Here is a 13,403-nt window from a genome sequence, read left to right as displayed (position 1 = left end):
TCCTCGTTACACTTTCCAGAGCTTGCTCATAATTAAAAAATTAGGCCTTGTACCGAGAAGCATCACTTGTCTATCTGCTCTGATTCGAGCCCTGCAGATACAATCTACTGCAGATAGCACCGGGGGCACCTACAAACTGACTGCGTACAACAACACGAATTATGTTACTTCAGGGACTAAGCCTCTGATGAGCATTTAAAAAAACAAGAGAGGATTTTTATGCAAACACCTCCACTCCTGAAGAACGATTAAATAGGAAGGCGAAACTGTGCTGCCAGTAAACGCCATCACTGTCCCCCCCCGGCAGGATGTATCCTGGTGGCTCTGCCTTAACAAGTACCATCCCTGCAAGTGCCAAAGTTTGGGCCAGCACACTGGGGACAGGGAGGCGGGATGGGCACAGGGGGGGCTGCTGCCCCTTCCTCACCACGTCCCCTGCTTTGCAGAGAGCGAGTTTGAAAAATGCCATCCACCCAAAAATGGGCTGTGGCGATGCAGGGCCCTGCGCCAGCCCGGCTCTGCGTCAGCAAACCACCGCCTTCCTCAGCGTCCTTTAATAGCCCCCGGATGACACCAGCTTCCCTGAATCACTTGGGTGAGGCCAAGTCGAGCAGCCCATTACAGTCATTTTAACGGCTTTTCATTATTTTTTTTAATACTGCTGCTATTTTTCAAAAGGAAGGCACTCCCAGTCAGTTACATTGGAAAGGGTCAGCGGGACCTGTAAATGTGCCCTCGGCTCTGTTAACCAGGCCCCGGAGCCACGGGCTGAGATTAAAGTGCTGTCTGACCTAATTACACTCACATTGTAATTAGAGCTTTTCTAAAGCGCGGGGTGGTGGCCCCACTGATGGGCTGGGAACCTCCTCTCCCTGGGGGACCCGGGGAAGAGGGCGATTAATTGCCCATCCCTGGGTGAGGGGGATGCCTGCGCCCCAGTGGCACAGTCCAGGGAGCCAGACCTGTCCCAGCAGCCAGCCCCATCCCGTCAGAGATGGGGCAGGCTCCCAGAGTGAAAAGGCTGAGGCTGTCACTGGGAGAGAAAGCAAAGGCGCCCACAGAGGCTGAGCAGGGACCAGGAGCATCGGGCACAGGCACTGTCCTGCTTGGGAATGCCCATTATCCCCTGCCCCACCACCCGCCGGGCTGGGGCCATGCCATCAGCAAAACCCAGCCGTGCCTGTCTGCTTTGGGTCACCAATTCTGTCCCCAGGGCCGTATCCCTGCCACAGACCCTCTCCCAGGCAAGGGCAGTGCCAGCAGGCAGCGCCAAGCCTGCCAGCGGGGCACCACGGCCACCCAGCTGCTGCGGTACCGATGGGGACAATGTGCTGCCCCGGAGCAGAGTGGGCACGGCCACACGCCATGGGACAGATCCCACACCCATGTTACTTTAAAGGGCTGTGAAATAATTGCCGGGGAATAATGCGCTCCAGGTGAATGCAAGCTGCTGCCCTCATTTGCATCGCCTAATGAGATCAATTAATTCCCACTGCAGGGACAGGCAAGAAGGGACAGCACGGCTTCACGGAGGGCTGGCAGCGGCAGCGTCTCGCCCGGCCATGGAGCAGCACTCACGTTTTGACGTAGGGGTCGGAGTAGCCGTTGGCGTCCATGGCGGCCAGGTGGGCGCAGCGGATGATGCCCACAAGCAGCCCCTGCTTCTGCGAGCTGTACTTGAGGGAGATGAGGATCCGGCCGCGCTCCTCCAGCGACTTGTCCTCTGTTTTATCTATCTGGGGGAGGGAAAGCACGCAGTCCAGGGGCTGCTCCGGGACACAGCCATGGCGGACACCCGCCTCCTCATCCCCAATCACGTTTGAGGAGTCAAAGTACCCCACGTGCCACAGGGAGAAACTGCTGTATCTGCAGGCCCAGGGTGGGAGACGCCGCTCTGAACCCCCCACTCACCGGCAGCTGCTTCTCCAGGCAGATGTTGAAGTTTTTGGTCTGGTTGGGCTTCAGTTTCTTCAGCGGGATCCGCGTCTCCCCAATGAACTCATTGTGGCGGAACTTGTCCTCATCACAGACCGAGATCCTGCAATGAGCACGGGGTGAGTGAGGCCATCGGGGAGAGGGGAGGCGATGGCAGGAGAGAAAGGGCTGCCCCATCGCACTGCAGGTGTCCCCAGCGAGGGGATGACTTTGAGGCCACCGGTCCCCAGGCCAGAGACCGGGCACCTCCTTTGCAGGCAGCCAGAGGCCATCAATCTGCTGCTACAGCCCAGCAAGGACAGTTCATGATGTCTAAATCTGACACCCGGTATCTTGGTCTGCTTTACCTCTGCAGCCGAGACTGGAGGCTGCTGGAATGGAGGATGGTCCAGGTCTGGGGAAGCAGAGGGATGCAGGAAGAGGAGGCTGTGCTACACCATGTCTCCCAGCTCCATCACACAGCTGCCCACATGGAGCTACCTGCATGCCCTGGCTGGCCCCCACAGCCACCACGGCCATCCCTCCTGCTCAGACCCCCTCCTGCCCGGGGCTCCTGCACCCCTCGGGACGGCTGTCACCCTGCTGGGGACTGGGCTCCCTCCAGGGAGATGCTCATGAACCCTGAATGTCACAACCCTGTGGTGCCGCAGTCGCCGTGTCTAAACACATGCCCCAGCCCAGGAAAGGTTGGAAAAGCAACCTGGGGCCTCAAGCACCCTGACGGTGCTTCCATTAAAACATCAAAGTTGTCAGTGACTAAAGCAAAGCTATTCTGAGCTGCCGCCAGCCCAGCTGCATCCTGCCCGGCCGAGGCGGCCCTTCCTAAACCTGCTCTCGGACAGCATGGCCGGGAGAAGCGTGCCGCCCCGCAGGGCTCCCTGCCTCCCCATCCAAGGAGCTTGGGCACTTTTCCGAGTGTGGCAGCTCTCAGGGTGTCCCCTGGTGCTGCGGACATGGTTACCCAGTCTGGGACACAGAGGAGGTCCTCCACCTCCTCTCCCACCACGCAGATGAGACCAGGAGGGATTTGCAGACACAGCCTGCAAAAAGCATCACACCTCGGCCAAGTGAAGCTCACCCAGCCCCCTGGGGGTCCTGTGCAGAGTCCAGTCCTGGGACGCACCCCGTGACGACAGCCTGCGTCCGAGGGCAGTGACGGGGATGCTGAGCGAAGGCTGTTTTCCGTGCGAAAGCTATAAATGCCTTTCCCTGAGCTGGCAGCTAATGAGTCATTTCTCTGCTGCTTCCCAGCCCGCTCTGGGCGTCAGGAGAGACGACAGAATAGCAAAGTTAGCGCTTGCAGGGAACCTCCGCTCGCAGCTCCCGAAATCCCAGAGAGGGGCCCATGAGGGTGGTGGCTGCCTTGAGAGGGACCAGCTGTCCCCCAACAGCGCTGCCTGGCGCTAGAGACAGGGAAAGCCGGACTGTCCCCCTCCAAAAGGAGCATCCTGCATCCCGCACCCCAACCAGAGCCATGCAGGGACCGGTTGGGCTCCTCATCCATAAAGGAAAGGTGTTTCCCTTACATTCCCTTCTCTCCTTTCTACCCTTTTTTAAAATTTTCCTACAGTGTCATCTTGTTCTTTTGCTGACTGATTTTTTCTCTCTTTCGCCCACTCCTGTTAGTGCCCATTTCTCACAGGTGACACCTCTGCCTCCAGAACCCCGCTCCGCCTTGCCTGGTTTTGACAAACAGGACCTCTTCAGGAGGGGGTAAAAGTAGTTAAAGATAAATAGTGCCCTGTGAACCTGCACCAGAGTAACTAATTGCACACCACACCTCTGGCCTGGACGGTTTATCCGTGGATGGTTTATCAGTTGACAGTTTATCTGTGGATAGTTTATCCATGGATGGTTTGACGACCCTCATGCTCACAAGTGAACAACAAGGCGGTGAGGGAGCCACGGGGACGGCTCAGTGGCACAGCGCAGGGACCGCCAGGGCCGGGGAGCAGCTGAGGAAGGGAGTTTGGAAAAAAATCATACAAGCTGGAAGACGGGGAATGCTGCTCTCCAGAAAACCATAGCTGGATGCGGCGTTACTATAGATACCCATGGAAAAAAACACCCCACCACAACAGTAAAATCCTCAAAGAGAATCTCAAATGCAAGCAAAATATTTCCTATTTCCTTTACTCCTCTCGCCTCTCTTTTAAAGAACAAAACCGAAAAAGAAGCAGCAGCAGCAGCTCCAGACAAGAAGCGGCACTTGCCAGGCGTGCACAACCCCACATCCAGCTGGCCAAAGCTCTGGGGAGGGAAAGCGAGCGCAGAGCAGGGAAAGCTGGGCTGAGGAGGAGCGGAGCGGGGCCCTCAGGAGGAGCTGACAGCCAGGGGTCTATTTTTACACCTGGCAATTGCAGAGCGGTGCCGTCTCCTGCACGCGCGGGGGAAGGCAGGGTTTAGTGACGGTTTTACCTCTTAAGAACATGAGTAACAAGATCTTCCCCCGACAACATCTAGATGTGCCCCAGAAGCTCAACAACATACTGGATGCAACGTCCCACTTGCTGTGAAGCCCCAGAGCCATCTGGGACAGACGGAAGCCCCGGAAGGAAACGGCTGGAAAACTTCCATGGTGGCGGCGGGGCTGCCCGGGATGCCCCAGCGTGGCACTGCCACCGGGTCCACAAGCCCCAGCCTGCCGCAGTATGCATGTCCCCTTTCTCCCATGGGACCGACAGTGCCCCGGGCAGACCCGCAGGTGCTGCGTGATGGAGGCAGCCCAGCCTGGCACAGTGCTGGAGCCATGGCCATCCTTGTCCCCGACGACGTCCCAGGCTAATTAAAATGTTTATACAGAACCCGGTGCCCTGGGAGGCAGTTTTTGGCACATCTGCGAGACCTGGGAACTGCTGCTGTCTCTGAGCAGCACGATGGAGCCGGGGACACCTCCACGTCTCTCCCAGCCCCACTTTCCCTCTGGCACCTCTGACCGCCTCTCAAGTGGGTCCCCACATTTTGTGCCCATCTCTGTGTGATGACCAGAGGTGGTTCGGGCGCAGAGTTTGTGTCAGCCCTCCCAGTCCCTTGGACTCAGCCCCCGACTCCCAGTCCCTCTGGCTGGCTGTGGTTCATCTTCACTGGGATGGTATTTTTAACTCGGGCAGGCTGGCAGTGCACCAGCCCCATAAGTGAAGGCAGCGAGCGTGAGTCAGATGAGCAGGCAGCTCCGGCCCCAGCCCTCCCCTTGGAAACAGGCGTAATGCAATTACACCAGCTCGAATTTTATTACGAGAAATCGATGTGATGGAATTTTTATGCCTTGGGTTAGAATATCAGCTCCATGACAAACAGCAAGAGCCGCCTCTGGCGGCCACGTTCACCTGCCACCCCGAGCCCTTTACTCCAGCAACATCCCTCCCTCGTCTCTCTTTATTAAACCCAATCGCTCGAGCTCAGCTTTTGATTTGACAACTTCCACTGAGGGGTCCTGATCTTTAAGTTAAGGGCTGTGAAAACCACCTTGGAAGAAAACGAAGCAGCAAGTGAACAATCACTGCTCATTAAACTTATTCTCCCTCCTACTCAGCCCGGGCTCCTGGGTTACAGTCCTGACTCACCGCACAGCTCGAGCAACCCCGCTCCGCTGACTCACGACTTCTGCTCGCACACACGTTCCTCTGGCCTCTTCCCCATCATGGAAAGGAGAGAACGGGGGTCAACGAGGACCCTTTTCCACAACGCGCATGCACGTAATAGGCAGCGGAGCTTGAAGACGCATCTCCTGTATCTAAGATCCCTCATGGTCCCTAAAGCAACTTGGGAGGCTCTCGATGGAGGAGCAGACATGCAGGTGATGCCTGCTTGGCTTAAGGACACGCAATGCCTGGCAAGGAGAGAAAACAGAAAAAGGCGGCGTCTGCGACTGTCCAGCTCTCCTAAAACCAAAAGGAGGATTCAGTGCTCAGCTCCATCATCAAATGCCTCAAAGTCTGAGCATGGAAAACACAGTAAAAGTTAGATGAAATTATGAGTGTGCCTGCAGGGCCAGAGCAACCTCATTCGACGCTTCTGGAGTAAAGCAATTTGGGACCCCAAATCTCTAAGTGCCTGCAGTACGCCTATTAGACCTGATCAAATACTATTTTCTGAATAATATATTTAATGAGTCATGATGTTTGTCAAACACATGATTAAACAAAGAATTCCTGGCATTCGTGGGCTAGCTGAGTATCATATGAATAATGCATCACTTCGCCAATATATCTGGATATGAATAATTGTATTCAATATCTGGCTGGCTCTGATATTTATTATGAATACAATCTATTTATTGCATATTACATGTATTATTTAAATGTAGGCGATTGTATTCTGCTTATTCCAATTTCCCCTGCAGCATTTCTCTGCCTCCCCCCATCATGTCCTCTGGCTTCCCACCGCCGGAGACGGCGGCCGAGCTGCTGTGGCACAGCCACGCTCAGCCTGCAGATGGGGAGCAGCGATGCCTGCGGACGGGGACTGGGAGCAGGGACTGCAGGGTGGGATTTACCCCTGGTGCTGGCAGGGAACCTGTCCCCAAGCCCAGCAGCTTTCGGGTGGCTCTGAATCTGCCTTCTCTCAGGATGGTGGGTGGTTTCATCGCTATTAAGCCTTGGGCTAGACTCAAGGATATTTAATTCAATGAATGGATGAGACCTTTCAAGATCCTCCCACCTGCTGCGTTTCATGAAATCTGAAGTATCTGGTGTTTTTTGAGGGGGTTGATTCATTAACAAAATCCTTCTTGCCAGCGCAATTAGCTGGGCTGCCTTCACCTCTCCTTCTCCCTTGGGGCTGGCCCTGCTTGGGGATGTGAAAACACCAACGGCTCCTAGGGCTCGGGTCCGTGACAGCAAAGTCACTCGACCAGCTTGGACAAGGCCACATGGGGATGAGGAGCCGCCTGTCGGGGCACAGCGTGGGGCTGGGGAGCTTGGACAAGAGGGGGTCCATTACTCCGCCCTCCAGGAAGCAGAGGATGCCCCTAGTCCAGACCCTGCAACGACACAAATGCCACTTGTCTCCCCAGGAGGGCTGCAGGCACCAGTAGAGCGCTCTGTGCCAACACCAACCCACCATGCTGGACATGTCCCACCTGGAGCCCAGGTGGGCAGGGAAGATTTTTGTGTGCTTTTCCAGCTTTTCCGCTGCATCACACGCTCTCCAGGCAGCAGGGAGGCGAAGGCTGGCAGCAGCTTTGATCTCTGCCGTTATTTTTACATTAAAGAGACTTTGCAATCGTGTTCCCTGTCCCTCCGTGGATCTCAGCACCAAGGAGGCACCCGGGGAACGATCACCTCCCAGACCGAGGGGAGCATCACTCATGCTCTTTCAACTGCCAACAGCTGCCTTGCAAGAGCCTCGCCTGATTAGCGCAAGGAAAGCCGCGTCCCCGTGGCTTTGATGTCGCTTTTTCCTGGCGGAGAAGGAGATATTTTGCAGAGATGATGGGCGAGCAAAGTGAAGCACTGAAGCCAGGACAGTACATGGCACAGGAGATGCTTCCTGTGAGAAGTGGCACTGGGAGGGTGAAGGGCCATTGCCACTGGAGTTACGGAGAGGCTCATAGAGGAGAAACAGCTCAACCCACACCAAAATAAAAAATCCTCGTTGAGCCCCCACAGCCAGAGACCCCAGCCCATCCATCCCTTCTCATATAAACCAAAGATCCCTCCCCAGCTGGTCAGTGAGGACACAATTCAATGGGTATCTAAATGGAGAGGTGCAACACTTCCCAGCCTTGCATCCTTCTATTTGATTAAATAGTGTTTGAAAAGAAGAAAATCCAAGCACGGAATTAAAATAAAAGATGGATTTTTCTACCTTATGGTTGCTTTGCAAGACCGTCTCATCTTATCATCTCATCTAAACCTGCCTCAGGATAAATAAAGTCTCCTTTGCCAATATCTTTATCTGCGAAGACGGAGAAGAGAAAAAAGGGGGCCTGGGAATTTCTCTTAAGGAAAATGAAGAGCACTTGAATTTTAGGCTCTGACTCCTCCATGCAAGATAAGAAATGGAGCCAAAGTGCTCAGAAGCTTTGTTTTAGCAGAGAAATTCCCTGGGCCACAGGCAAGAGTTTGAGTTCCCACCTGAAATTCTGCCAAAGCCCTTGGGCAGAGCAGCTGAGCAGCACCCGAGGGCAGGCCAGGCCCTGCCGCTACCGTGACCATTTCCAGGCTGAAGCTCGTCATGAGAAATAGCACCCCAAGCAGGAAAAGGTTTGTCCTGCCCGCCAGCACCCAGGGACGGGTGCTGATGAGGTGCCCAAACCTCGCGCCTCATTAGTGGCGGTGGGGCTGGGGGCTCCGGCACTGCCATGCTGTGCTAAAGCCCGCAGGACAGAGCCTGCTCCATCTGGATGCAGTGCCAGCCCCCAGCACTATGCTTGGAGGTGAGGTGGGGATTTGTGTGTCCCCCACGGCGCTCCCAGACATTGGCCACCCTCATGGCAATATCACTATGGGGCTCACCATCTCCCTGGGGACAGGCTCCAGCAAACCCCATCAGCTAGCTGCAAGCGCCGAGTCAGAATTGTGCTTGGATATTCCTCTCCGTACGGAGATCCTTAATTATCACCTAATTCACTGGGGCTGGCTGCTGGCAAAGAGACCTCAGCTGCGAAGTGCAGTGCTCCTGCAGAGCGCTGGAGAGCCTGGCGTGCCCCAGCCTGGGAACCCCCCTGCAAAGAGGCAGCTCCGATGGGCACGAAGGTGTGAGATGGATGGCTCTGATGGCACGAGGAGATGCCAAACCCCAGGGATGCTGCCCCTGCATGAGCAGAGGAGGCTTCGCAAGGAGCTTCACCCCCTGCAGAGACCCGGCTGGGAACTCACACAGGGTAACCTCTCCGTAGGTGAGCCGGAGGCTTCCCTTGCCTCCCTGGAAAGGCGCCCTTTGAAGCTACTTTGCATAATTGGCCATTAACCGACCTTGCCAGCAATCTCCTGAGCTCCCCGTGGAGCTCCCAAGACAGAAATGCTGTCTCCGTTCAGCTGCATCCCCTCACAGAGCGAGGGGTCCCTGTGCATCACCCCAGGTACGGGGTCTGTGCAGGGTGTTTAGTTTTGGAGGGGGCACGAGGAGCCCCGTGTGCTGAGCCCTGCGGGAGCCCGTGGCCACACGTGGCTCCCCGCGAAGCACCTGCAGCCCCCCGGGCTGGCGGGCAGGAGCGGTGACATGCCAATGAGGGATTTCTGCAGGGAGAAGAGTAAATCCAGCCCAGCCCACGTACACGTTTCTGCATGTCCCCCCTGCCACCGAGCATCCCTGCTGCCTCCTGGAGTGGGGGAGCGCAGCCCTTCCCTGGGGAGAGGCAGCTACCAGGGCCCCAAAAAGGTCGGGGTCAAGCCCTTCTGCTCCCTGGCGCATTTCAGCAAACAACTCAGCTGAACGTCACTCTACAAACTGATTTCCATGCTTGAAGAGGCTGAAAACTTCAAAGCCTGGAGTGAAAAAATAAAAAAAAAATACCCAGCAATAATAATAATAATAAACCAGAGGCTTTCTAGCCCGACAAGCCTGCAGCAATTTCAGCATGACTAATATTTTCCATGTGAAATAATAATCCGCGGTGCTAAATTTCTCATCTCTATGCACATTGCAGACAACAGGTGGGCTCTGCCCAAATTCACCTCTGAGCAGGACCTTTTATAAGGCAGCTTTGCTCTCTCGTCATGGAGAAAGTAATAAACTCCCAGGGTACCCGCAAATAAGGAAGGTCAGATTCCAGCCACGGAGCTCACAAAGCCCCGAGTCCTCGGAGTAGGATGCAAAAACCCTCCTTTGTTTGACAGCAGATATTACAGCAAATCCTCCTGCACATCAGTCCCAGATCAGAGCAGTGATGGAGTGGCCGAGGCTGCCCAGCACCCTGCCCGGGAAGGATCTGTCCGTGGGCTCTGGGTTAGCCCCTGCCCTCACCCAGGCGGGATGATGACGAAGACATGAAAACCTTTGTATTCGCAGGGGTCTGACCCCACACAGCAGCACTTCCAAACCTGCGCAGCCCCACAATGCTGCCCCTGCCCACCTCCAGCCCCACACAGCATCTCCCAGCCCCTGGGAGATGCTGCCAGGAGATGCTGAATACACAGAGACTGAACCGAACCAAACCAAGAGAATAGAATAAATACATACAAACGCTCTTCATTTAGTTTAACAATAATTCACAGATGCCTCCAGCTTTCTTCCAAAAATCTCAGCCTTGAAAGGCACCCAGGGCTTTCCTGGTGAGATTTTCTCAGCAAGACATGACCGCAAAGCCTTAACAGATGCCCATGAGAGCTGGACATGAAGAAGTTAAACCCAAATAACAGCATCTCTGCAGGCAGGAGCCCAGCGAGTGAGTTATGAAGTTAATGACAAAGCAGGACCACGCTCCTCACTGGCTATTCCAGCCCAGGCTCCCTGTAAATCAAGCATCAGTCACCGCGGGGGTGATGGATGTGTGCAGGGCACACACGCACATTATAGGTTTTGGTGGGTAATAACTCTGCTGTGAGCCGCCACCAGGACCGTCCTGTGGGGCTGGGTCCCTGTGAGCCCCCTGGGGAAACATCATTGGGATGGGGAGAGATGCCTGGGGTGGCCCTGAAGGGATGGGAAGGGACGCGCGTCCCCCACCCCGATGGCGGGCTCAGCACCCTGTTCCTCTCCTGGGGTCCTACCGGAGGGTCTTGCGGATCATGTCCTCGTCGGTGATGCCGTAGTAGGTGAGTGTCTCATTCCAGGTGGGGTTCAGCGTGTTGCGCAGCGTTTTGGTTCTCAGCTTATTCGCCTGAAAAAGCAAAGGAGGCGGCGGTCAGTGGGACCCAGCCCCAGGCGATCGTTTAGGCACCGATGGGCAGAGAGGGGAGAGAAAAGGAAGCCCAGTTTGGAGATGAAGGGGCAATGGATGCTGTCGCCCTTCTGCCCCAGCACCGTAACCCGGCCGGTCCTCGATGGGGTCGCCCAAATCCACCCTGGCCACAGTGATAACCAGAGGGGCAGAGACACGGCGACTCACTGGGTCATTTGCAAAGCAATCCAACCCTGCATCCCGCATCCTGGAAACAGCCAGCAAAATGGGAACCTTGGCAGAGCGCAGCGAGAGGACGGGGGTTTCATTTATGCAGCAGGAGAGCGAGAGAGAAAGAGAGGGAAAAAATGTCTTTTCAGGTTCATTAAAAGATACCAATTTGCTGTTCTGGCGCTTTATTTGCATTCCCGCTCCCAGCACAGCTCCCGTTCCTGCCTGACTCAAAATAACTTCCTTGATACGCATTTTGTTAGCACTGGCAACTCTTTCCAGAGCCACAGCTCTGCAGAGCAGGACAGGGACAGCAGGGCTGTCATTGCCGCTTCTGTCCCCTGCATGGATGGGGCATCCTGGCACACACCCACCCCCCGGGTCAGGGGACATTAACCTTCTCACCCGTTTCAGTTGGGGACAGGAGAGCAGAAGCAAAGGGCTGCAGGCTTCAGAGGGGGCTTCTCCATCAACCCCCCAGCGCAGGATAGCCTGACAGAGCAGCAATTTTCCCTCTAATTAGGTGTAAAGTCAGAAAGTTTAACCCCTGCCACAGCCACCACTAGGTGTAAGGAACTCTCAGGAAATCAATACATCAAAGTTGTCTCATGCGTCTTTATGGGAAGCTGCTACCTTCCCCATCTTTGGTTCACCAGCCCTGAGCTAGAGGCGAGCGGGATGTGAAGCATGGGGTGAAGAAAAGAGCTTATGCTTGCAGATAAGAGAGGGTCACCTTGTGGGCACGTCCTTTCCCCACTAAACAACTCCAAACACGCAACCTCTTCCAGATCGACTAGACATGGCCACTGGCCGGAGGAGCTGCTGGTGCAGCGGAGCCATCAAGGGACCACGGCGCAGCATCTCACTCCCAACGCTTTCTGCAAAGCAGCTGCTTGCTCTGGGTGTGATCGCTTGGAGATAAAGAAAGCCTCTGTATTTTGTGCTGTGTTATCATTTAGCTTCCCAAAGCCATTTCTGCCTCCGAAATGAACCCGGGCCCCATGCAGTGCTGCAGAGGCTGGGCAAGGAGCTGCGAAATGCTGAGCGCCAGGTTGGCAGGGGGATACCCCTGGAGCAAGGCGTGATGCTCCAGGAGCTGACCGGGATACAGGGGCAGGGACTCAATTAAGCATCAGCATCTAAAGCCCTGCAACACCAATCGTTTTCCATGTCACTCAGGCAGGAGTTTGTTTGCAGCGCAGGAAAAGGCGCCCAGGTGGGCTGTGCAGGGGCAGCCAGCGCCGCGGCTCCCGGGCACCGGCCTCGCCGAGTTGATCCCTTCTCCCATTTGGAACGACTTAGCAGTGAGTAACCAGCTCACGTGGAGATCTCTGCATGAGGCAAATGAATCCCAGCCTGCCTCCCATGGCTCTGACACAGGTGTCTGAGAGCCAAGACTGGGGCAGAAACACCCGAGGGACTTGGGGATCGTCCTGCTGTTGGAACAATCGTGCAGAAACACCCAGCCCAGGACACATCCGCGATCCCCCTACCTCTGCTCACCTCTCCCAGAGCAGATTCGTGCAGTGCCATTTGGAAACAAGGCACGGAGACAGAGCAACCGCAGAGGCAGAGGGACGCGGGGACAAGGAGAGGGTCCCCCGCGGTGGCTCCTGCCTTGTGCAGTCTGCAGCTCCTGCGCTACCCTCGGCTCAGAGCTTCCCTCCCGCCTCTCTAGTCTCCATCACCTCCAGCAGAAATGCTAATCAATGCATTTGCAAAACATGGAAATGACAGATAATATCGCTGATGAAAGCGCTCCTGGCTCTCCTATTTCCAGCAGAACTTGAAATGTGGTTAAAAACTCCCTCTACCGCCCTGAACATTATGAATTAATTCAACTGAACCGTAACAAGTAAATATACCTCCCCCAAAAAGGTCTTCCCTTTAGTGTAAAATAAGAGTGCAATTAATATTCATAACACATACATTTAGCATTTAAATTCAACATCCCCATCAGTTACAGTAAGCTCTCACTACACATCAATATCTTTAATTACTCTTCTCTCCAGCAAGCGCTGAACCTAAGTAGATGGAAGTATTTCCCTTACGATTTATACTCTGCTTTGTTATGATCCGAGGGGTTTTAAATGCAAAAGAAAAAGGGGAAAAAAAAAAAAAAAAAGAGCTGATTTGTTTATAGCTCCAAATCGTTTCACCCGGTGGTTCCCAGGGGTTTCTGGAGTGCAGCGTTCGCACCCCCTGCTCCCAGTCAGGGCTGGCACCTGGCTCCCAGGCAGTGGTTTATCGGAAAGGCACTTGCTACCGTTGCAAGGATGTTTTTAGCCCCAGTACCTACCTCCTGCTGCCACTCCGTCCTGCTCACCTGAGTGAAAGCCGGGCAGGAGACTCAAGGTCTGGCTGGAGCAACCAGCAGCCCCTGGTGAAGAGCTGTTCCCGGGGAACCTCCCGGGCCTGGTTTCAAAGGGAAAGGTGCAGCCCCGGGAAGGGAAGAAGCAAAAAGGTGTCTCAC

The 13,403-nt window shown here is 55.1% G+C and overlaps 1 protein-coding gene across 2 annotated transcripts in view; it reads right to left on the bottom strand.

Moving 5' to 3' along the window:
• DOC2B (double C2 domain beta) overlaps nucleotides 1–13,403 on the bottom strand; it is a 39,803-nt gene that overhangs the window by 4,233 nt on the left and 22,167 nt on the right. For both annotated transcript variants that reach the window (XM_074594975.1, XM_074594974.1), the window contains 3 exons: nucleotides 10,590–10,699; nucleotides 1,912–2,038; nucleotides 1,579–1,736 (listed from right to left, as the gene is read on the bottom strand). In XM_074594975.1, the coding sequence (XP_074451076.1) occupies nucleotides 1,579–1,736; nucleotides 1,912–2,038; nucleotides 10,590–10,699 (395 nt within the window). The remainder of the gene's footprint in view (nucleotides 1–1,578; nucleotides 1,737–1,911; nucleotides 2,039–10,589; nucleotides 10,700–13,403) is intronic.

This window comes from Larus michahellis, chromosome 7, assembly GCF_964199755.1.
Source record: "Larus michahellis chromosome 7, bLarMic1.1, whole genome shotgun sequence".
Taxonomy (NCBI): domain Eukaryota; kingdom Metazoa; phylum Chordata; class Aves; order Charadriiformes; family Laridae; genus Larus; species Larus michahellis.
This window is presented reverse-complemented; position numbering and strand designations above follow the sequence as displayed.